Source organism: Sinohyriopsis cumingii, chromosome 1 (genome assembly GCF_028554795.1).
Source record: "Sinohyriopsis cumingii isolate HCF-2022 chromosome 1, ASM2855479v2, whole genome shotgun sequence".
Taxonomy (NCBI): domain Eukaryota; kingdom Metazoa; phylum Mollusca; class Bivalvia; order Unionida; family Unionidae; genus Sinohyriopsis; species Sinohyriopsis cumingii.
Window position 1 is genome coordinate 154,271,112 of NC_142961.1, and position 26,748 is coordinate 154,297,859.

General features: G+C 35.3%; 1 protein-coding gene across 1 annotated transcript in view; it reads left to right on the forward strand.

Moving 5' to 3' along the window:
* Positions 1 to 2,566: 2,566 nt before the first annotated feature.
* Positions 2,567 to 26,748, forward strand: part of LOC149808192 (microcephalin-like) — a 65,084-nt gene continuing 40,902 nt past the window's right edge. Inside the window, exons 1-5 of the mRNA XM_089965596.1 lie at positions 2,567 to 2,624; positions 7,907 to 8,111; positions 12,287 to 12,380; positions 17,965 to 18,135; positions 23,179 to 23,278. Coding sequence (XP_089821722.1) covers positions 2,567 to 2,624; positions 7,907 to 8,111; positions 12,287 to 12,380; positions 17,965 to 18,135; positions 23,179 to 23,278 — 628 coding nt within the window. The remainder of the gene's footprint in view (positions 2,625 to 7,906; positions 8,112 to 12,286; positions 12,381 to 17,964; positions 18,136 to 23,178; positions 23,279 to 26,748) is intronic.

The window sequence follows — 26,748 nt, forward strand, 5'->3', positions numbered from 1 at the left end:
TCCATTCTTGGTTTAATCTGATGGAGATGATCAAAATAAGCTTTTATGTCCAGTTAGAGCACATTTTTTCTACCTAAATGCCTCGAATGGTAAAAGGAAAGGGTAGGAAACTTCTCCTTCCTATTATGGACTCCATTGATGTCTCATTCTTCACTATCACACATTGGATTATCAGTCCTTTTCTGATAGAAACCTTTCTTTTATGAAACTAAAATCCCACTAGGTTAGAGTCATTGTTGCCACATGGCCTGTCTAAATCACTCTTCCCTGGAGGACATCATGAAGAAAGCATTTTGTTGATGCTGTTTTCTCTTCCTACCTCTGCTTGTAAGCACAATAATGGGAATGCATTTATTTTTTTCTCCTGGGACCCATAGATGGGGCACAAATTCTGTAATTGAATCTCTCCCTCTAATGCTAATCATATTCCATTTTATTTATGTTTTTGATCATTTTAACATCAGCATGCCCACCTGAGTGACAAATTGAATTGTGCAGTAGTGACATGTATGTTATTGCTGCTACTAACATGTAGTTTTTGGGGGTGGGGAAGGGGGTACAACTAATTTTAATTATGCTTTACTCACCCACTGCTATTGCTGAATGCTCTCCACCACCCTACTCTGAGGTCTTGGAATAATCATCATCTGTATAAATTTAAAAAAATGTATATTCTGCGCATGGGAGCACATATTCACATTGAACAGACAAGGCTTTTCAACACAAAGCAATAAAAGCTATGCAGTAGTGATGGGTAAGTATTGTGTAATTAAAATTAGTTTTACCAACCCATTGCCTTGAAAAACCCAAATATCTGCATCCTCATATCCAAGCCAATTATATAATTCTTCATAACACTACATAACAGGGAAAGTAGTTGCATACTGTATCACTAATAATTAAAATTCGTCATGTCATTATCTCACAAGGAAAGTGTCAGATATCAATGACATTAAAATTCGTCATGGTACTACATCACAGATCCTAGGGAAAGGGTTGCAACTGTATCAAAGATGTTAACATTCTCAACAGTATATTATTCATGTTACTGCTACAACTCGGACAGTGCATTACATTCATAGATGTCAAGAATGTACTTCTAGTCTTGTTGACCATAGTGACCAATGAGGACAGAGACTTAAAGTACAAAGATATGTTTCCATTCTCTACATAGTGACCAATGAAGACAGAGATTTAGAGAAGTACAAAGGTATGTTTCCATTCTCTACATAGTGACCAGTGAAGACAGAGATTGACAAAATTACAAGTACATGTATGTTTCCATTGTCTACATAGTGACCAGTGAAGACAGATATTGACTAAAGTACAGATACATGCATATTTCCATTTTCTACATAGTGACCAATGAAGACAAAGTGACAGAAGTACAAATACATGCATGTTCCCAATCTCTTCAGAGTGACAAATTTAGACAGAGTGACAGAAGTACAAATACATGTATGTTTCCATTCACTACATAGTGACCAATTAAAACAGAGACTGACAATTACAAATACATGTACATGCATATTTCCATTCTTTACATAGTGACCAATAAAGACAGAGATTGACAATTACAAATACATGTACATGCATATTTCCATTCTCTACATAGTGACCGATAAAGACAGAGATTGACAATTACAGATACATGTACATGTATGTTTCCCTTCTCTACATAGTGACCAATGAAGACGGAGATTGACAATTACAAATACATGTACATGTATGTTTTCCTTCTCTACATAGTGACCAATGAAGACGGAGATTGACAATTACAAATACATGTACATGTATGTTTTCCTTCTCTACATAGTGACCAATGAAGACGGAGATTGACAATTACAAATACATGTACATGTATGTTTCCCTTCTCTACATAGTGACCAATGAAGACGGAGATTGACAATTACAAATACATGTACATGTATGTTTTCCTTCTCTACATAGTGACCAATGAAGACAGAGATTGACAATTACAAATACATGTACATGTATGTTTCCTTTCTCTACATAGTGACCAATGAAGACAGAGATTGACAATTACAAATACATGTACATGTATGTTTCCCTTCTCTACATAGTGACCAATGAAGACGGAGATTGACAATTACAAATACATGTACATGCATATTTCCATTTTCTACATAGTAACCAATAAAGACAGAGATTGACAATTACAAATACATGTACATATATGTTTCCCTTCTTTATATAGTGACCAATGAAAACAGACTGACAATTACAAATACATGTACATGCATATTTCCATTTTCTACATAGTGACCAATGAAGACAGAGATTGACGGAAGCCGTGATCCTGATGATGATTTACCAGCAACACAAATTCTGGATGACAGGGTTCTCAAAGGTTAATTGTTATTATTGCTTTTGTTACTCGTATTTTTAATTTTTGATGCAAGGAAATTCCAACAGCCAAGTCCTTTTGACATGTATACACAGATTATTTTGTGAACTTGTCTTTTGTTTCTAGCATTTAGACAAAGTGAATGTCAGTGAAATAAGTTTAGGCTATCAAAAAGTTCCAAGCAATTGTAAAGAGATGATGAGAAATCGTATAGGCCAGACCGTAGTAGATAAGGAGATAATTACAGCTGTTGATGGTAAGTGCCTTATCAAAGCTAAATTGATCAATGGACTAATTACAGTAATCCCACTATAGCACGCTCTGTTATAACACGAATTTGGATATAATGAGATCATGGCACGGCTCCCAAAATTTTATATACATGTATTTTTCTTGCACATATAACAAAAACTTTCTGAAAAGTATGGGCAAAAAATGTAAAAAGTTTATCATTGTTTTGGGTAAGAGATCATGCATGAATAATACAAGATGATCATGGAGTGGCTCCTCAGATATTTATGTATTTTTTCATACACGAAATAAAAGATTTTTCTTCTTAAAAAGTACGAAAAATGAAGTGTAAAATGTTTATTCTAGGATCGTATAGGGCTTTACCATTGGCACAAACTATGATTTTATTTTCCTTATTGTTGGCAAAATATACCATCTGGCAATTTTTCTTTATTTGGTGATATTGTTGGCTGTTTAGACTTGTATATACAACCATTGCTTTGGAGTGGAGAAATTCAGAGGTCCCATGAAAGGAAGCCACAAAACTGATATAAAATGCACTGAAATTTATCTGTTGTTACATAAACAATTTCTTTGTCCATACAGTAATACCTCGTGCATTTGCGTTTCTGGATTCGCGAATTCACGGATTCGTGAAATTTTCATTGGTACCCTCTACGTACATGTTTTCTTTATTTTATTGAATTGTACCTTCGTTATATGACTTTTGTGACATATGAAGTTTACCTAGTTTACCTTCCTGTCAATGACAAAGAAAACGTCAGTCATTAAGTTTACAGTCTCATTCGTTACTTGGTTTTACCTTACTGTGAGTGCAAAAGAAAACGGCAGCCAATGAATTAGTATAGGGGTAATATTAGTATACATGTACCATACTGTAAATGCGCTAGTGTGGCAAATACCATTAGGCGATACTGTACTCTATTTTTAAGTCTACCATTTATTTCTCTTTTTAAGGGTAATGTATTAAGCTAACTTTTAAATGAAATTAAAGTGCTTTGGGAGCATGATTTGGGTCATATTTAGGGTTTAAACCCTAGAAATAAGCATTTATTAGCATTTTTAGTGACTCATACCAAACATTCGCGATTCCTCCTGATCCGCGACTGGTTCTGGAACCTAACCTCGCGAATGTTCGAGGTATTACTGTGTTGACAAATCATCTTAACAGTGCATTGCTATATCATAATCCGCTTATCTTGACATCTAGAATGAGTACTGTATGTTGTGAGATATTCGCTTGTTTTGTTGTTGACATTTCTGGTAGCGGAGATCAACCGAACAAAGCATTATCTCGTAATCTTTCTAAGATATTTACATAGACTGACATTTGTGTGTGGATGATATGTAAAATTCTTCTTCTTTCCTCTCAGAATTAAATCCTTCAGAACACCCACATATTCTGTAGTAATCCTTTTCATCGGACCAGAACACCTGCGTCTCTATTGTCCATTGACCCTTTGTTAAACTGAGTGGAAGGCAGCATCACTCCGCAAACCACAAAAAAAATCTTTTTGGTTTATTCAATATGCAGGGAGAAACTGCCGACTGTTATGAAACGTACAAAGAAATGGAAAAAAAAATCAATCTCAATCATGCAATACTGTATTTGATGTTTCTGCCACAATAAGAAACAGACATTTGTTTGGTTCCCTAAAGCTGGCCTTTAGCGGTGACTTCAATAACGCATGCATATTTCATCAAGGAAAGCTGACTGCAATCTTCAATAAAAACAAAGAATGTTTCTTCAAAGAAGTCAGTACCAAACTTAAATAAAAGCAATGGAATCTGATGGATTTTTTCATTTTCCAATGTGACTGGAACATGTTTACTGTGGCGTGAAAGTTTCCTTTTTGCAGGGAAAAAGTTTGTGCATACGAATACTACCAATGGCAGCTTAAAACGCAAACTAACTTTTACCGACTTGGGACGTACTGAAAAGCAAATGATTCATCATTCATTATGTGATTGTGCTGTATTCATCCACTGAATTCAGACCTGTATGACCTGTGACAAAATTATTGAATATTTTAAATGTGTGGATTTTTTTAATGGAATCACTTGTATTGTGGATTCAATGTATGTGGTGAGATTTGTGGGTGAGTACATGGTGTTGATACTATTCATGCTATACATTAGACATGTATATATATAAAATAGTATACACGTATGTGTACCAATCCATGGTTCTCTAAATAAAGTAAAATGTTATATATGCCTATCTGTTTTCACTACAGGTGTATTTCCCATTTAATATGCATCGATTTAAGATGGTAACTGTGCCACTGAAGCATGTATTTTACCGTCCGCATTTATTACCTACCCCCACCCCACCCCGCAAATTTGTTGGGGTACATGCATCATTTTCCTCAGCTAACTGGCCTGGTTGCATATAATACGGTTTGGTCTATAATTTGGTCGGGTTCTATGGCTCCCAACTACTGTTATAGCGGGGTCACACTATACATGTGTGTGTTTTGAAACCTTATTTCAAGAAGGCCTTTTAGCAGCGTACCAGGTACTTTATATCACTCTATGATGTTTTGAACACTCCCATTTTATCATACACCATATTTAGAAAAATAGTGTCGATTTATTGGGACTTCTTGGTATCCTTTCCTATCATGAAATTAATTTATTTGGTCAGAGAAATAATAGTGTCCATGGAATAGTCATCATATTAACCTATTTGATGTCATATACATATATGCTTTTGTTTTTGACCAGTTGTCTAATTTGTGCTTTTCTGATGGCTGGCAGGCAACAAGTATGTCATCAATCTATTTCTGATAAAGAAAACAGATCATCTAAGAAATTAAAAGATTCATGGAATAAATCGTGGAATCGGACATGCCATAACTGAAAAAATCCATTTGTGTTGGTTAAGTATTGAATGTGAAAGTAAATGTTGTATGTTAATTTGTTTCTATTTTAAGTGTGTGGAATTTTCAGCTGCAAAAGATACAGATTTTGTTTTAAGTTGATATGGAATTGACCTAATTAGTAAAGAAACTTTTATATCTTCTTTGATTCCATCTAACTGGACAATCAGAATCATTACTGTTGTAACATTACAATTTCAGTTATAACAGTTTTCATTTGCCTGAATGGGCCCAAGGTATCCGAGTGGCCTTTGTTGCTCACCTTTACAGATCACTGACATCTCACCATGATCAGCATGGGTTCGTGTCTCTACATGGCTAACATGGGTACGTGAGAAAGCTTGCCAGTAGCTTCCCATGGGTTGGTGGTTCTTTCTGGGACTTACCTTGGTTCTTCCTCCACCAAATACACTGGCTACCATGTATAGCCTATTGTGTGCTGAAAAATGGTGTTAAACACACCAAACCAAACCAAACCAATTATCTTGAATTTTCTTTATTGTATAATAAACCCATACATGAGTAAACATTAGCAATCTGATGTCATTTATGTTGGTGGCACAAAAATACATGCATAATACTTGAATTGTTGTGAAGGAAATAAAATTTCTCATTATTAGGACCTGGAGCTTCAACTTTTTCCAAGGAAGTAGTCATGGACTCAAAAATTAAAAATCCAATTTTGAATCCAGTTTCCAATATCCTTCTGATCAATTTGCCGACAGCATTGAAATGTTAAAAATTTGGAGAATACAAATTAAATAAATTCTGAGTTCTCCATCTTGAAATCCTTAATTTGACAAACTCCAGATTTTGATCCTAGACTCAGTTTAAATCTGAAAGTTTTTTGAAAGTTTTCATCATTGCATTTTTAGAAATTATTTGTAATGGGTACTTTATAGCTGGCGTTATACATGCATACAGTTGTCATAATTGGGACTGCAGTGTTCTAGTGAGGATGTTTGTTTGTAACTACCCCCAACCCATTTAAAATGCATAACATCTAGGATATAAAAAATGACAAACATGGTCATTTGATTCATTAGTTCATAATTTATAACTTCACTTTCAGCAGGAGGTCACAAACACTGTGGCGTTTAGAATCAAACAGGAGTTTCTTTAGTAATACAGTCACCATATTTGCATGAGCAGGTCTATATTTTCAAGCAACAGGTGTGATGTTGTTCACCATCTTTGATAATCTCAATAATTTCATACATTTTTGGAGTTACATCTTTTTGAATATGTGTATACAAGAGTTTATCCTTTTTTTGTCATTTGGTTTAGAAATAATAAAACTAGACATTGAAAAAATTGGATGCAGATGGCACAGTTTTACTGAAATGGACTATTGGTATTTTAGAAACCAGTAAAGGACAGTGAGCAGTCTGCCTGCTTGTTTACACTGAGAGCTTTAGTTGGAAACACAAATAAGTTGACAGTGGTAAGAACCCCCTGGCAACAATCAGTTTAGAAATTATGCTGTCTGTTTTTAAAATCCAAAGGAGTACAAAAACAAATGGGAGAGTGTGTGAATACTATAGTATACTATGCTGACTTTCATTTCCAGAGTTCTACAGATGTACATTATTTTTTTTCCCAGCAAGAGCACAAGGGGTCTAGTATGGAGATGCTATCAAATTAACAAGCATCTCATATGGAGATGGTATAAATTTGACAGGGATCTAGTATTTAGATGTTATCTGGAGATGCTATCAAATTAACAAGCATCTCATATGGAGATGGTATAAAATTGACAGGGATCTAGTATGGAGATGCTATCAAATTAACAAGCATCTCATATGGAGATGGTATAAAATTGACAGGGATCTAGTATGGAGATGCTATCAAATTAACAAGCATCTCATATGGAGATGGTATAAAATTGACAGGGATCTAGTATGGAGATGCTATCAAATTAACAAGCATCTCTTATATAGATGGTATAAAATTGACAAGGATCTAGTATGGAGATGCTATGAAATTGACAAATAGCTAGTATGGAGTCGGTGATTAACTGACAGCATTGTCTCTCAGGTTAAAGAGTACATCATGTAAATTTATAGTTTTTTGCTACATTAGACTTTCATTCATTAGAGATATCTCAAATGAGATCATTCGAACTATACAGTGCATTCCAAAATGAAATGAAACATACAAAGACAATAATTGGATTGGGTTTTTATCCAGCTACAATTTCTTCTAGGCACTGGATGATGATTGTTGTATTTCACAATTCTTGCAGTTTTTTAACTTTATAGGATATCATAAATACTCCAGCTGTTTTTAATGGCATTTACATGGTATTAAATTTTAGCATTGCTAAATGGCCTTGGCCTGTTTAGAGGATTAAAAAGTTTTCAGCTGGATTTAACTTGTAATAAGTCATAGTTCTGTTCTTCAGATGTGGTTGCTTATGTGGAAGTGCGATCCACAAATGACAATCGCAGTCAAGCCATTTGCAAAGAGCTGGAAACTTTGGGTGCAAGAGTTTCCAAGAAATTTACTGATGATGTTACACATGTTATATACAAGGAAGGAAGCAAGCGGACAAGGAACAAAGCCCAGAAAAGAGGAGTTCCTTTGGTGTCTGTGCTATGGATAGAGAGGTCAGTTAGAAGTTATGATTACCTTCTAGTTCCCTTCCTCTTTCTTAACCACTGTTAGGCATAGGAAGATGTAGCAGTCACATTTCAGTGTTGTCTTTGGCGTTGTTGCTGTCAACAGTTTATTGTTTAGGGTAAAAGATGTTTAGCAATGTTTTGATTTAGTGCCCTTGCCTTTTGTTTCATGTAGCCTTTTCATCAGTCAAAAATCAATTCCTCGTACAGAAACCTGTATAACTTTACAATCTAGAAGAAACAAATATAATTTGAAAAATGCAGTGTACATAATTATATGTAAACTGTATGCTGTTTAGTGATATATTTTGACTGACTTGACTTCATTTGCCTTTTTTAAAGTAAATACAGTATGTATGCAGTTGGGATGTTTCTAATTTAATTATGCATGGATGTGGTTGGAGGGGTTTGAGAAGAGCGATTGCCTGCACATGATGAGGGGATGGTTGTTAATAAGTACATACGTTCAGGGTGTCATTATATATAAGCTCCTTTATTGAATGACTTCTAATATTTTTGTCTGTAATGCGGCTGTAACAAGCTAGCGAACAAGTCAGTTTAAAACTGCTTATATTTAATGAATGAATTAACTTCATCATTTGCAGTTCAGTTGTCACAGCTATTGTTGGAAAGGGGGGGGTGATGCACAAGCATACATATATGGGGGGTTTGCAAAAGTGTGCACTGTGCAGCAGGGGCTGGGGTCAAAACTGGCTGATTTTTTTCATCAGTTCATACATGAGTCACATCTTTGTTAAGTTTTGCACTGAGGTTATTTCAGACACTGGTAGGGTGCACTGAGGTCATTTCAGACACTGTTGAGGTGCACTGGGTCATTTCAGACACTGGTGGGGTTCACTGAGATCATTTCAGACACTGGTGAGTGTAACAAGATAACTGGGTGGGATTTCGAATTTACAACAGAACACTTTTTATGGTGATACAAATACAATGTTTAATAATGAATTACTCAAATGAGCAATTAATTATGATTAATATGTGCATGTTTATGATCCAAATATTGGATCAGTTAACATAAAACGCACGGACTTAATGAAAATACAAATAAATGACCTTACACAGTACAAGGACAAGGGGTGAATGATTCACAGTGATTTCACAATGAAAAGATTGATTTATTTTACTCAAATAGTAAAACAAATGTAGTATTGTACTCGTATAGTAAAATGTATTCACTCAAATAGTGAAATTATATAAACAAAAGGGACAGATATACAAATTATCTTTACAGTCCCAAAAACACACTGGGTATTACAAACCCTAAAAATTAACCCGCGGCTAAAAGATTACATATATCGAGTTACACACTCTGTCACCAGCACACTTGTCTACCAGTCACACTGGCCAATGAAGCTGTTAGTATTCCAGGTTTGTCAATCAAGCAGTCATTGCCCACCAATCTAGGTCAGCAATGCCCGATCACCTGCTACTCGACCAGCAACACTGTTTATTCAGCTCTATGGCTGCTATGGTTCAGCTTCACAGCTGCTATGGTCAGCTTCTTTGGTTAGCTCTGCAGCAGGTACCACGTCGACTGCGATCACTCCAATAACTCGGATCGCTCAGGTCACTCGGGTCAGGTGAAAATACATCTAACACCATGTACTATGCATGACACCGGCATATACAATAAAACATAATGACATTATATACGATAAGTTATACAGATTACATTACTGCCCCAATAATTACAAAACAACAAAGAGGTTCAGATGTAAACCTAACCATGCCCGGCAAGAATCCTACGGTACTAAATGTTTCTTAAAAATGCAGTTTTATATATTGCTAATATAAATCTCTTGCTAAGTCACAAACAAGCATAGAAAATATTAGCATGATGCTATGTAAAGCAAAGCTACATAGCAAACATACAAAAATAAATGTGGTAGTACAATAGCTATAACTTATACACAAGAAATTAATAATTCACATACCTCTAAAGTTGGAGATGTACAAGTCCTTAAAGTAGACCCCTCACTGACAAGACGTTCCATAATGTGGAGATTTAATCTTACGGTGAGGCATTTATACACAGACGAAGTTGTCATACATTGCCTGTCCACTGGAAGCATTCAGTTTTTCCCACTGAAAGCACTTCACATGTGTGGCATAGGATGAACCGAACTTAGTATTTCAAAATATTGTACAATATACATAAATCACCCTCGGGTATCATTATACACAAAAAATGAAACCCGAGTACATGTATTTAATAATTGAAAAAAGGATTTATACAATTCCGTGACATTGAGGTGCACTGAGATCATTTCAGACACTGGTGAGGTGCACTTAGGTCAGACGCTGGTGAAGTGCACTGAGACACTGGTGGTATGCACTTAGGTCATTTCAGATGCTGGTGAGGTGCATTTAGGTCATTTCAGACAGCGCAGACCTGCCAACCCTTATGATTTTGCAGCAAGTCTTACGAAAATGATCCTTAAAATACAGAACAGACTTACTTAATAAAAGCAAAAACTACAGAAATAAGATTGTTGCTGTAAAATCCAAATATTTGTCTTGTCCGTGTTTGATTTTGAATCTGTGTTTCAAATTAGATATAGTGGAGTTAATCAGGGAACCAGACTAACTTTGCAATAGTATCTCAGATGCTTTAAACTGCACACATTTTTTCATGCAAAGCATCATGATCAAACTGAAAACATAAGGGAAAATAAGCCTCATAAAAAGTGTTAATAATAAGTACTGAAGAATAAAAAGGAATATTCAGATTCTTGTAAATAAAAGCAGGAAGGGATGCATTTACATTTATTGGTCAGTGTGAGTCAAGAGATATGATTGCCATCATCATGTGATATTGAATTAATTTTCCAAGAAATGTATCAGGTTGAGAGATGACAACAAGACATTGAGCTGCATAGGGTTTGGAACTTAAGTTTGTGAAACTACTATTGGTAATGGTCTACATGTACGTGATGTTTACTGTTGCTGTATCAGCTTCAAATACTGAACATTTTAAACTACATGTTTTCCAACTTTACAATAGTAGTACATGATATTTGATTCCACATTACTGAAAACTGGTCAAAATTATGGAATAAAAATCAACTACTTTGTTGAGAGAGTCTTGTTAACGGTTGGCAGGTCTGACAGTGTTGTGGGATGTACTTACCTGTGGTGGGGCATCCTTGATCTAGAACACATTGTTAGCTTAAAGCTTTTCTGTATAGCTTAAAGTTTTTCTGTATAGCTACATATCCTAAGTTCTGTAAAAGATAGCTATCTATAGACTGCACTTTTCATACCCATACACTTCTGTCCCTCTGTCGGCATCTCAGAAAAAAGTCAGGGTCAAAACTGGATCAGGTTGGAAAGAGGCAAGACATATTTCCATACCAGTACCAAATACTAGAAGATGTACACTTTTAACTTAAGTTACTTGTATCTTATTGAAAGATAATTTGCTCTATAATTAAGTAAATGTCATGCCCATATTAAAAGCCAATTTGTCACATAAATATAGCCATTATTCAAATGATATAATGTAAAATGTCATCCAGTTTTTCCCCATCAGATGGATGTGAACCTTTGAAATTATAGTTTCATTTATACGACTCAAAGAAGGCATATGTAGATTTTTTTCTGCTGAAAGAATAATTCTTGATAAATTATTCATAAGAAACCCTTTGTTGCAGCAAGCATTGTTAATTTTTCTATAACCATATTCCCTCACTATGGTTTTGAAAGTTACATGGAGGAAATAATTTAGAATGACTTAATGTAATTATCAGCCTTAAAAGGTAATTTCAGGTAATTACAAGTAATTTAATTTTGTAAAATCCAGTCTACTTGCGTGGTTTTATTGATGATGCCTGACACTCACTGCAGTTTTTGGTGTTAGGAATGGAAACAGGAACATGCCATCTTGAGAGTAGAATGTATTTATCCTCACACCCTGATTGATTATTTTTATTTTGCATTTAAGTTTAAAAGCTTTTCCTCAAACTAGGACCAATAATGTCCTCCAACAGAGCTCAATAGTCTGTTTAGCTATAATAGTCAGCCATTGTTTTTATTACACAAAAATGAGTGAGACATTCTAAATATTGTTTTGTGACATAAAGCAGTAACCTACATTACTTTTGGTGATCTCTAATTGTGAAAACTCCTCTATTGTCTTTCAGCTGTAAGCATAACCAGTCACATGTGTCTGAGAGACTGTACCCATCTCTTCTACAAGAAAACAAAGGAACCCCAATACTACTTACAAGATTAAAGGTAACATCACATTTGGATGGATAAACATTGTCTTTGTATTATTGGTATTAATAGATCCATATATTAAGGTGAATGGGAAAGCCGCTTTAGAATGGGCTTATACCACAAATATCGATTGCATCCCATTTCATAAATGTTTATTTATAATTTTGATATTTTATATATGTACATAAGAGTCACAGATGAAGACAAGACAGCAATGTAATGTCTGTGGAATCTTAAAGCAGTGTAAATATTCTTAAACTTTTGTATATCACAGTCTCGGCCTAACACTAATTTAGTGTAAATATTATTAAACTTTTGTATATCACAGTCTCGGCCTAACACTAATTTAGTGTAAATATTATTAAACTTTTGTATATCACAGTCTCAGCCTAACACTAATTTAGTGTAAATATTATTAAACTTTTGTATATCACAGTCTCTGCCTAACACTAATTTAGTGTAAATATTCTTAAACTTTTGTATATCACAGTCTCGGCCTAACACTAATTTAGTGTAAATATTATTAAACTTTTGTATATCACAGTCTCGGCCTAACACTAATTTAGTGTAAATATTATTAAACTTATGTATATCACAGTCTCGGCCTAACACTAATTTAGTGTCAATATTATTAAACTTATGTATATCACAGTCTCGGCCTAACACTAATTTAGTGTAAATATTATTAAACTTATGTATATCACAGTCTTGGCCTAACACTAATTTAGTGTAAATATTATTAAACTTATTTATATCACAGTCTCGGCCTAACACTAATTTAGTGTAAATATTATTAAACTTTTGTATATCACAGTCTCTGCCTAACACTAATTTAGTGTAAATATTCTTAAACTTTTGTATATCACAGTCTTGGCCTAACACTAATTTAGTGTAAATATTATTAAACTTATGTATATCACAGTCTCGGCCTAACACTAATTTAGTGTCAATATTATTAAACTTATGTATATCACAGTCTCGGCCTAACACTAATTTAGTGTCAATATTATTAAACTTATGTATATCACAGTCTCGGCCTAACACTAATTTAGTGTAAATATTATTAAACTTATGTATATCACAGTCTTGGCCTAACACTAATTTAGTGTAAATATTATTAAACTTATTTATATCACAGTCTCGGCCTAACACTAATTTAGTGTAAATATTATTAAACTTTTGTATATCACAGTCTCTGCCTAACACTAATTTAGTGTAAATATTCTTAAACTTTTGTATATCACAGTCTCGGCCTAACACTAATTTAGTGTAAATATTATTAAACTTTTGTATATCACAGTCTCGGCCTAACACTAATTTAGTGTAAATATTATTAAACTTATGTATATCACAGTCTCGGCCTAACACTAATTTAGTGTCAATATTATTAAACTTATGTATATCACAGTCTCGGCCTAACACTAATTTAGTGTAAATATTATTAAACTTATGTATATCACAGTCTTGGCCTAACACTAATTTAGTGTAAATATTATTAAACTTATTTATATCACAGTCTCGGCCTAACACTAATTTAGTGTAAATATTATTAAACTTTTGTATATCACAGTCTCTGCCTAACACTAATTTAGTGTAAATATTCTTAAACTTTTGTATATCACAGTCTTGGCCTAACACTAATTTAGTGTAAATATTATTAAACTTATGTATATCACAGTCTCGGCCTAACACTAATTTAGTGTCAATATTATTAAACTTATGTATATCACAGTCTCAGCCTAACACTAATTTAGTGTCAATATTATTAAACTTATGTATATCACAGTCTCGGCCTAACACTAATTTAGTGTAAATATTATTAAACTTATTTATATCACAGTCTCGGCCTAACACTAATTTAGTGTAAATATTATTAAACTTTTGTATATCACAGTCTCTGCCTAACACTAATTTAGTGTAAATATTCTTAAACTTTTGTATATCACAGTCTCGGCCTAACACTAATTTAGTGTAAATATTATTAAACTTATTTATATCACAGTCTCAGCCTAACACTAATTTAGTGTAAATATTATTAAACTTTTGTATATCACAGTCTCAGCCTAACACTAATTTAGTGTAAATATTATTAAACTTTTGTATATCACAGTCTCGGCCTAACACTAATTTAGTGTAAATATTCTTAAACTTTTGTATATCACAGTCTCGGCCTAACACTAATTTAGTGTAAATATTCTTAAACTTTTGTATATCACAGTCTCGGCCTAACACTAATTTAGTGTAAATATTATTAAACTTATGTATATCACAGTCTCGGCCTAACACTAATTTAGTGTCAATATTATTAAACTTATGTATATCACAGTCTCGGCCTAACACTAATTTAGTGTAAATATTATTAAACTTATGTATATCACAGTCTCGGCCTAACACTAATTTAGTGTAAATATTATTAAACTTATTTATATCACAGTCTCGGCCTAACACTAATTTAGTGTAAATATTATTAAACTTTTGTATATCACAGTCTCTGCCTAACACTAATTTAGTGTAAATATTCTTAAACTTTTGTATATCACAGTCTCGGCCTAACACTAATTTAGTGTAAATATTATTAAACTTATTTATATCACAGTCTCAGCCTAACACTAATTTAGTGTAAATATTATTAAACTTTTGTATATCACAGTCTCAGCCTAACACTAATTTAGTGTAAATATTATTAAACTTTTGTATATCACAGTCTCGGCCTAACACTAATTTAGTGTAAATATTATTAAACTTATGTATATCACAGTCTCGGCCTAACACTAATTTAGTGTAAATATTATTAAACTTATGTATATCACAGTCTCAGCCTAACACTAATTTAGTGTAAATATTATTAAACTTATGTATATCACAGTCTCAGCCTAACACTAATTTAGTGTAAATATTATTAAACTTTATATCACAGTCTCAGCCTAACACTAGTGTAAATTTTATTACTTTTGTGTATATTGCAATCACAAATTACCATATATACTTGTTCGTAAGTCGACTTTCTTTTACTGAAAATTCAGTTCATGCAGTGTAGTGGTCATCTTATAAGTGCAACATACAAAAAAAATTGGGATAAATTTAAGGGTAATGTTGAAAACTTGAAGTTTGCACCACATAACATTGCTGTCAATTTAAATATTTTTACATGTTCATACCACTAGTCCCATGCATATATGGTATGCACTGTTTTTATCTGTTTTCGTGAAGATATTAGATTTATAATACTTGTATCTACAGCTATTTGGATTTAATAATTGAAAATATTACTGGTAAATTGATTACTAACCACTGCAAAGTGAAGTGTCCGTCGATGTTGTTTACTGTGGGTGTTACCTAGCAAGTATATTGCTTCCATTTTCATGCATGTAATAAACCTGTTTTGTATTAATGTTTGTGTTTTTCTGTATAAACACTGTGTTTGATGCAGTAGAAGTTTTGATTTAATTTGTATATTCCTTTTCCATAACTTTGATTTAATTTCCATGTGATATTTCCCATGTTTTCTGCCAGTGCATGTAGCTCAATAAGTCCTTGTAAAGGCAGCACTCACTTTGTTTTCAAGTTGATGGTCCTTTTGATTGTGCCATGAACTGCCAAGTAGGGTTGTACAACTTCATGTGCCTGTTTGACCATAATCCCTTGTCTTGCAAAGGCAGTGTCCACTTTGTTTCACATATGACAAACCATCTTTATCATGCCACAAGTTTGAAACTTGCTCGGCCCCAAGTAACAGACGGTGCTTATTTGAACTTCTCGTGATCTTGCTGCACAACTGGCATGTGTTCAGTTGCAGCCTTTAACAGATTTCAGACTCTGTGATCAAAGTGTTATTTACAGAGCCAAGCTGAGTGTGTACACAAGCACCTGTGAATGACAGTGAACTTGAGGAAACGCGAGTCAGACAATATTTATGATGACTTTATGACAATGGAGGATTTCAGACCTTTTTCAGACGATGAGGATTAATTCATGACCGTTCTACCAGATGACATTAGATAATGACATAGGATATTGTGAATCACAAACATGTGGACTTAACATTCATTACTATGATATGTGTGGAATTAACATATTATGGGATATAGTGAATCTGATCATATGAACTACAATTTCTATACTGGTAAGTGACCTGTAACTGAATTCATTGATTTTCATATAAATGGATTTAAAATGTCAAGCATTATTTATTTTATTTTAATGGATTTTGTTTCAGGCATTTTTATCAATTTATTTGTAACATATTCCATTTGATAATGTAACTGTATTTTAAACTGGTTTTGTTTTTATTTTTCCTATCTTGCAAAATTCACCCCAACTTATAGGAGGGTCAGAGAGAGAAAATGGCTTTTTGTAGCCCTGAAATGGTGAGGGGGGGGGTATAAACTTTTAGTCAAATCTACTTTTAAGCAATGAATAGAAATAGATACCTTTCTGTAGCAAACTAAATTATGACTCCTAAGCTTTTAACCTTGTCACATGGCCTTCATTAGAAGAATGACGTCTGGACTGGAGTCACCTGATAAACTAAATGTTGATCACATACAAAATCCTTCTGTACGAATGCAGAAGTTCCAATTTGGAATCATGGTTCAAGACTGGCTCAACCTCCATGATTTCAGTAGCTTCCTTATCTTTCGCCTTAGTGTATTGTTCTTTCTACCAAGTACTCTGATGACACCATGTTATCCCAAGAAACAATATGCCCCGATTCTTTGCAATGTTCACCAACTACTGTCAGGGATTCTTTGTTGGTGTATAAGTGTTCTTTAACTCTTGTTTCAAGGCTTCTAGCTGGTGTGTTTTTTATATACAATTATCACAATGGAGTTTGTAGATGACCGAGCACTTCATATTCAAAGGAATGCTGTCTCTGGTATGTACCAAATTGAATGGAAGGTTTTAAAGGGTTTGTGGGTTAGCTCCATGCTTTCAGAAGATTTTTTTGTAATCTCTTGGAGTAAAAGTGGAGACATATCTAACACATACACATTGGCTTGGCTTTTCATTTGTTTCCCATGGAACAGTGGTTCTTACTTTCTTACTGGGGTTTTCCCAGGTTCTTCCTCACCAATTATACAGGCTATCATGTATAGCCCCACAACAACAATAACTGTTTCAAATTTTGTATGTTCCATCATGACAGTTGTAGGGCTCCATAGTGACAGTTGTACGGCTCTATCATGACAGTTGTAGGGTTCCACTGTGACAGTCGTAGGGCTCCATCATGACAGTTGTACAGCTCTATTGTGACAGTTGTAGAGCATATATTGTTAGCCCTTGTCAATCCTAATAATCATATTGCTTACACCAAAACGGCTACTGTTATTGGCAACAAAACATGGTTGTAAAGATACTCACCATTTTTTATAAACAGTTGTTTAATTTTGTTTTCCTTGTAAAAAGAAAATTATAAAATTTACCCAGTGAATCATACTTTGCATAATAACCACATGATTCTTATGTGAACCTATGTATAAATTCATAGTAACTAAAGTGTAATGTTTAAAGTTTTCATAATCAAGTTATTTGTACCATTTCTCCAGGATTGCATATTTTACATCCAGCAAATTATCATGTTTCACTTTCTCCTACAAAGAAAGCCAAGTCAATGCAACCCAGAAACTTTGAAGATGACCTGGCTTCCAGTGCAGAGAGATGCTTGAAAAAGCGGCGTAAAGGAGAGTTGGATAGACTGAAGTCAAATGAGAATACACCCAAATTTTCACCTCGTCTAATCCTTGCTCTTGATACCCAGCACTTATCACCTGTAAGTCATATATTAGTATATTTGCATTTGTAGGTTTTATTTATTCTTAGTGGAATGTTTTAAAATAACAAAATCAAAACAAAAAAGTACTGCAGTACCAATTAGTGTTGTGCTGAAATTGAGCTGTCTGGGGGACATTTCATTGTCATGTTCCATTATGATGATTTTGAGATAAAGATTTATACATTTTTGTGGGACAGTTCCAATTCTTGGAAGGCAGATTTTCTGTTATTGATGATAGATACAGGTATTCTCTGAACTTCAGTTGTACGATTTCTGTTTGACCTTATAGGGAGCATTGCAGATATGTGTAAAAATCTGCCTGGGACTCTCGAGTTTTGAAAATTGTGCTATGTAAATAGGATTCTGATTTTTCATGGAACTCTTGTTGCTAATATACTAAATTAAAATACATAAATGGAATCATTAGGAAATGTGAGATTTGATGATGTCATAAACAGTTTCCCCTTTACATAAACATAATAAAGACTTGCCTTTGTGTGTTCTTTTTGGAAGCTGTCAACAATAAAGGTGCTTTCTCGCTCTCAATATAGTCAAAATAAACCACATGTAAGACCTGTATTTGACACTGATTTAAACCACAAAGTTTAGCTGTAACTTTCATAGAAAATCATGATGTTCTAAGTGGGTTTTCCAATTGCTTTTCTCACATGATTCAATCCAGGATCAAGATGTGTCCTCACTAAAGGGTATTTTTATGCATGACTGAAATAGTGGTATGTCCATATGTCTTTCTTTTGATGTTAAGATTTTTGTTGGGGATTTTCATGTACTTTGGAAGGGAATCTGTAGTCTATGAACACATTAAGAAGTTAGTGTTAGGACTGGTGGGCCTGGTGTCAGGATAATGTGACTGGATGGAACCAGAATATGGACATCTTTTTCCTGACAGAAACATGGCTAAAAACATGATGAGCCCAAGTGTGCGGATCTAACACCCACTGGTTACTCCATCAAGTCGTTCCCCCATTACTCTTGCGGCGGTGGAATTGCTGTCATCACAAAGAACTCCATGATCAAACGTCTTAACCACAACACAACATTCAATTTCGACCACACATCGTTTGAATTAGTCCAAACCACACTCACACTGGAGCAAAGGTCAGTCCATTTTTTCTGCCTATACTGCCCTCCTCCTAGTAGAAAAAACAAGCTGGCTGAATCTCTCATTTTGGAGCAGTTTCCGAATCTCCTGGAGTATGGAAATTCGATAGGTGGCAACCTGATTATTCTTGGAGATTTCAACTTTCACTTTGACTGTCCCGGAAACCCAAACACATCAAAACTCATAGATTCCATTAATGTTTTCAACCTCAAACAGTCAGTTAACCAACCCACCCATAAACATGGTCACATTTTAGACTAGATTCTTCATAGACCTGATGATAACATTCTACGGTCCTCCCTGGTATCCCATAACCTTGCATCAGATCACCTCTGCATTATATGCCATCTTGACATATCAGTCCCTAACCCTCCACCTTTATCTGCTAAGAGAAACCTTTGTATGATAAATAGAACCAAACTAATGCACGACTTCCAAGCAGATCTAACAACTTGCTTACCTCCTACAGCAGAATAACTCGATAACTGCCTGCGTTCATTGCTCTACAAATATGCCCCAGCTACCAAGTGCAGAGTATCAATTCAAAAGTGTTCTCTATGGTATAGCAGTGTTAGGGACCAGCTTCGCACTGCTAAAAGAGACCGCCGTAAAGCTGAGAGGCTTTGGCTTTCAACCAGACTCACTATTCATAAGCAAATCTTGTTGTTGTTGTTGTTGTAGGGTTTAACGCCATTTTTCAGCACATGATAGGCTATACATGGCGGCCAGTATTAATGGTGGAGGAAGAACCCGGAAAACCCCGGAAAGAACCACCGACCCACGAGAAGCTACTGGCAAGCTTTCTCACATGCCCACGTTGGCTGAATCCGAGACTCGAACCCACTCAGACAGAGGTGAGATGGCAGTGATCCGTAACAGATAGCGCTTTAGACCACTCGGCCACTCGGAGCCCCTGCAAATCTATGAAGCCGCTAAGAAGAATGTCACAAATATAGTCCATTCAGCAAAATCAACCCACTACACTACTAAGATCATGGAAAGTTCCAGCTGCAAAGAGCTTTTCGAGATTACTAACAAGCTAATGTCAAGGAACAAATCTACACCACTTCCAACTATCTTCTCTCCAGTTGACCTTCCAGACATGATTGCAAATTTCTTCCATGACAAAGTACAAACCATTAGAGATACGCTTGACACCACAATTTCAATTGACTCGTCATCACCATACAGTTGGGATACAGCATTTGAGCGGCAACCATTAGCAGCATTTGAACCTGTCTCTATGGATTTTGTACGTACAATCCTGATGAAGAGTGCACTAAAGTCATGTGAACTTGATCCAATTCCAACATCACTGCTGCTTGAGTGCTTAGATCCAGTATTGCCTTCACTAACTGATGTTATTAATACCTCTCTCTCATCCGGGGAATTCCCATAATTTTTCAAAACTGCCATTGTAAAGCCTCTGCTGAAGAAACCAACACAAGACCATAATGATTTAAAGAACTACCGCCCAGTTTCTAATCTCCCATTCATATAAAAAATCTTAGAAAAGGTTGTTCTATCCCAACTTGTATCTCATCTGAATTCAGGCAGTCTTTTTAGCAATGTACAATCTGCACATTGCCCTTGCCACAGTACTGAAACTACTCTTCTAAAAGTAGTTAATGACATTTTCTCTGCATTGGATACCGGAAAGATTACAGTCCTCACCCTTCTTGATTTGGCATTCATGATACAGCCTTACTGTGGTTCAAGTCCTACTTGGTCAACAGGACACAAATTTTATGTGCAAATGGAATACACTCCAGCCCAGTTGATCTATGTTGTGGTGTTCCACAGGGGTCTGGTCTTGGACCTGTTCTCTTCATTCTATACACTCAGTCACTCTCAAGTGTCATAGATCATCATCCATTGTCTCACCACTTCTATGCTGATGACACCCAAATATACGAATCTAGCCACCCAACCGAAGTTGATGCTACCATCCAAGGTGTAGAGAGGTGCATTTCTGACGTGAAATCATGGATGATGTGTAACAAGCTGGAGATGAATGATGATAAAACTGAGGCCATTCTGATCACAACACAAAGACTTTCTCATTCACATCCTTTACCTCAAGCAATAAATATCAGCAACACCAACATTAAATTCACACAATCAGTGCGAAACCTAGATGTTACTCTGGACAGAACTCTCACATTGCACCAACATGTCATGAACATATGGAAGGCAAAATATGCTCAGCTCAATTCGCAAATATCTTTCATTTGATGCCACTGAAACACTTGTGTATTCATTAGTACTTTCAAGACTGGACTATTGTAACTCAGTTCTGTCTGGTTCATCTCAATATCTACTCCAGAAACTTCAAAAAGTTCAAAACACAGCTGCTCGGATCATACTTAGAGTACCACGATCAGAGCACACCTCCCCGCAGCTGTGTACTCCACAATGGCTATCCATTCGATCCCGAATCAAACACAGAATTTGTTCTCTGTGCTACGTTCAACTGTCGGACTCTAGTCCAACATACCTATCCGACCTCATCCATGTGTACACACCAGCAAGGTACTTACGCTCCTCTTCTGACAATCTTATACTCATTATTCCCACTATGGAAACAAAGTCATATGGACAGCGTTCTTTTGCATACCAGGGCCCAGCAATGTGGAATGAATTGCTCACTGAACTTTAACACAAAGACACAGTGATCCCATTCAGGAGTGCTCTCAAAACTCACTTATTTCAACTGCAAAACAAACTTAAAGACCTAATAATGTTTCCTACCTTAAATATTCTCAGCCTGTTTTTTTATGTTTTTAAATTTCATGGTGTTTGTTTTTGTAATTATATCATTATATGTTTTTTATTTTATAGGTGTTGTCTAATGTTATAAAGCGCTTAGAGTTTCTAAAGATGAGGCGCTATACAAAGTCCTCATTATTATTATTATTATTATTAGATATGGGTCTGTGTTGATTGTTAGGAGTAATTGGTAGAACAAAAATTGTAGGCTGATCTAAAGGTGCTTTAGCGGATCAGGATTATTGTTGTTTTGTAGTTTTCTTCAACTAATTAGTGAGTATAGACAGTATTATAATATGATTGTATGAACATATTTTACTCCAAAAATTGGTTTTCACTATTTTTACTGGGCTTCCTACCATTTCCTTGTTTTCCCCAAAACAGTCTACTGTCGCCTCTCTTTTACAATTTGACAGACATTCTTATATCTATTTAATGTTTATCAAGGAGAGGTAAGTCAGTGCCTTTCAGTGCTTTCTTTTAGCATTGTATGCAGTTTTAAGTAACAGTATATGTTGTGGTATTATGAATTTGCCTAGGCAGCCTGGTCCATCTAATTGTTGTGCTTCATATGTGGTAGAGACAACATATTGGCCTTATATGAACTGCAATAAAGATTGATTGCTGTTATTACTGGAAAAGGTTTTCAGGATTGAAGGTACAGTTATGAGAGGAGAGATTTGAGTAGAGATCTGGCAGGTTTAACTGCAAAAGTAAATAATAATTCTGCCATACTTTTTGTATCTTATTTTCCAGTTTTCCTTATATTTCCTTTTAAAAATAATATATCTCTCTTCATTCCTACTTTTTAACAACTTTAGCCTCAGCTCGTAGTTCATTGCTTCCGTATGGGTGAGACTGCCCTTCATTTATAGGCTATTTCCTATTAAAAGAAATGTATGTGGAAACTGGAAGGCAATTTTTTAGAGATCAGTTGGATGATAGAACTGCTCAACATAAAGAACAAAATGACCAGTGTAATTATCAAATATGTGTTTTTACTCTGCACCAATGTTAAATTCTCTCCAGCATATGTGCAATGGGGATTAGTTGATGTTGGTTTTAAGAACACAATGTTTGATTTCATCACATGTTTGTTTTTTAGAACGAAAGCTGTATTATAAACCTCAGTTCCTGTGTATTTGTAGGAGGAGGGATTTGTACGTACTCCAGTAAGACTGACCATCCCTGACACTCCCCTAAGTATGAGACAGAAAATGGAAAGACTGAAGCAAGCAAGGATAAATGGTTTGTACCTTGCATGGCCACACAAGTGAGTGGCTTGAGATGAAAATGATGCTAAGTCAGTGGAGTTTATGATCTCAGTTTTCTTTACATGTGTGTCTTGGTGATTTTTCTAGGGGTTGTATTTACTATTTATGTAGATGCAGTACTGTCAAATCTACTAAGAAATTGGGAGCTCTCTAAAGGTCTTGAGAAGAGGAGAGATAATTTTTATTTTCAGCTAAATCATCTGATCAGTTGTGTGTGTGTGCCTTTTGTACTTTTATACAAAGATATCACTAAACATATTTGCCCAGATGGCAAAGCAATTCAGGGTTATGGATTTTTTATGTCTGTCTGCATCAACACTGAGGTTCACGTTTCTATTTAGGTCATTTTCTTGGACACTGTTGCTTAAAGTAACCCGACTTGGTATGTGGCGTGATGAGGATTACTGCCATCAGTGAAAAAGAGGTCATTGTTACCTGTATTTTATGGTTTGGTGATTTGTGCTTATCTTCACATTGATCACACTTTTTCTAGGTTATTGTTTTTATTTATGTCATTTTCTTGGACACTTTAGATCATAGTGCAGTCATTGGCAGCTTCCTCCAGGGTTCAGGCCAGATAATTGAATTTTATAGCCAAGTCCTATTGTATAAATTAATGTATAAAACCGGGTCACTGGCTGGATCAGGACTGTTTTGCCCACACATGTTATAGGAGTCGCATAAGTTGTATGTATTGATATGTCATATGGAGAACTACACCAGAAACAGATCGCTGCGACCTTTATTTCAGAGTCCATTCACTAACTTTTGCATTTAGGAGTACTACAGCCTTTGGTGAAAACTTGGTCTCTTTGATCTATATTTTGTGGTTCATTACCTTTGTCTCAGTTTCTGTCTGTAATGGTTTCTGTTTAGGTCATTTTCTCAGATAATATTGTTGCCAGAACCACATCAGTTGATATCAGGATGTGTCAGTATGTGTTTTAAATGAACAAAAACAAACTCAAGAGATTGGTTCTCCATGAAATAAAAGACTTTATCCTAACTAGGTTTGCAAACATGCCATCTTGCCACAGGGTGGATTAATTTTCAGAAAGCTTGATTGCCTTTAATTTCCATTGTTTACTTGCATTACACATAGATTTGAAACAATTAATGAACAAAGAGCAACTTGGTTTAAAATGCAGCAAATAGTATTGTGGGCATTAGTCAAGATAGGCCCGCAGATCGACCTAAGCATTGGCACTGATGTACTTGGAAGAACGCATAGTTAGTTAAATTATTAGAATATATTCTTTTTTGCTCTTTCCATGCTGGCTTTTCTTGTGAACAGGGGAAAATTATGCCTGTCTCCCTTCCAACATTTTGCACATTAAGGTATTGAGTTTTTTACTCTGGAATTTAAGTGCATCTCTGCACAAGCACACTGTGGAGATTTTTAAATTTGTTGATTAGATTTCAAAGACTTGGGTTTTCACAAGAGAATTTCTAGAACTTTTGGACTCATGATTGCAGCTATAGGCATTCATCTAGGTTGGCTATTTATGCACTGTCTGCAGCTGGCCCTTCTAGTTCAGTGGCAATCTGTTTTTGGCCACTTAGTTCATTGTATACAGATATCTACTGAGATAAGATACATCCTTTGTATACAAATCTCTACTGAGATAAAGATACATCCTGCTTCAGAGGTAGAACTTTGATTGGCAATTAGCAGGAGTTCCTCTGGAAAGCCTCTACCAGAGGTAGAACCTTGATTGGCTATTAGCAGGAGTTTCTCTGGAAAGCCTCTACCAGAGGTAGAACCTTGATTGGCAATTAGCAGGAGTTTCTTTGGAAAGCCTCTACCAGAGGTAGAACCTTGATTGGCAATTAGCAGGAGTTTCTCTGGAAAGCCTCTACCAGAGGTAGAACCTTGATTGGCAATTAGCAGGAGTTTCTCTGGAAAGCCTCTACCAGAGGTAGAACCTTGATTGGCAATTAGCAGGAGTTTCTCTGGAAAGCCTCTACCAGAGGTAGAACCTTGATTGGCTATTAGAAGTTTCTCTGGAAAGCCTCTACCAGACTTTATAGTCTTTATCGACCCCATAACATAGTGTCATGGGTGCACACCTGTTGCCTTGCATAACAATTGTAAAGAGCATCTGGTGTCTGGAGGAGAGTGTACTTCACTAGAAATAAAGGCTATAACCAATGTCTTTCATTCATGGCAGAATTTGCTTTGTCAAAAGATTGCCCTGAAATTGTCCAAGTATTCTGTTGTAGTCAGACACCTCCATAGGCAAGGACATATCACTGAATCTCTGTATTCTGTTCTGTGATTTTTTAAGCTGGTGCATCAAATCAATCTTTTGACAAGATACATCTCTTTCTCTTGCTCAGTGATGAGAAGAATTAGCCCTGATTACTAATAAGGGACATCAGTCCATGATTTGGAGACTTTCAGACTCCATGGGAGAGTAGGTATAGGTATTGAGATGGATCTCTGATTTCTTGGCAAATTTTGATTTTAAACGGAATCTTTCATTGGTTCTTACCTGGCTCAACTCCCCAAAGTTGAACCTTTTGTGATCCACTGAAATTGCTATCATTCAAGACATGTTTTCTGATATTTTTGACTTTGGCATGCAGGGTGAGTAAATTATACACCCTTTTGGTTCACCCAAGCCAATAATTTCAGATGGTTTGGTTGTTCTAATGATGCAACAGGGGTTTGTGACCAAAAACTGGGTAATGGTATTCAGAAGGTCGTCATCTGCTCTCAGGTATTGTAAAAATAAATGAAACTCAACTGATCCAGTTTGCACTTTGAGGAGATATCTTAAACATACTGAAATTTTCTGTTGCGCTTGACTGAGCTTTTTACTTCATGTGAAGGAGGGAAAGCAGACATGACTTACTAATCAATGACCTCTTTATTTAACTAACTCATTCATCATCCTCAAGTTTCTCAGGATGAAATACATGTCTTGACTTAAGTAATTCGTTCAACATCTTCAAATCTCTCAGGATGAAATACACGTCTTGAATTAAGTGAGTAATTCATTCAGCATCCTCAAATTTCTCAAGATGAAATACATGTCTTGACTTAAGTGAGTAATTCATTCAGCATCCTCAAATCTCTCAGGATGAAATACATGTGTTGACAATATCAGCACATGTCATACGAACCTTCTCTGCAAATCTGTCATTCAGTAATTTCATTAAGGACATTATTGCTGGCTGGTATGCACAGTAGTCTTTCTTCACTTTTTATATTTATGTTGGCTGGTATGCACAGTAGTCTTTCTTCACTTTTTATATTTATGTTGGCTGGTATGCACAGTAGTCTTTCTTCACTTTTTATATTTGTGTTGGCTGGTATGCACAGTAGTCTTTCTTCACATTTTATATTTGTGTTGGCTGGTATGCACAGTAGATTTTCTTCACTTTTTATATTTGTGTTGGCTGGTATGCACAGTAGTCTTTCTTCACTTTTTATATTTG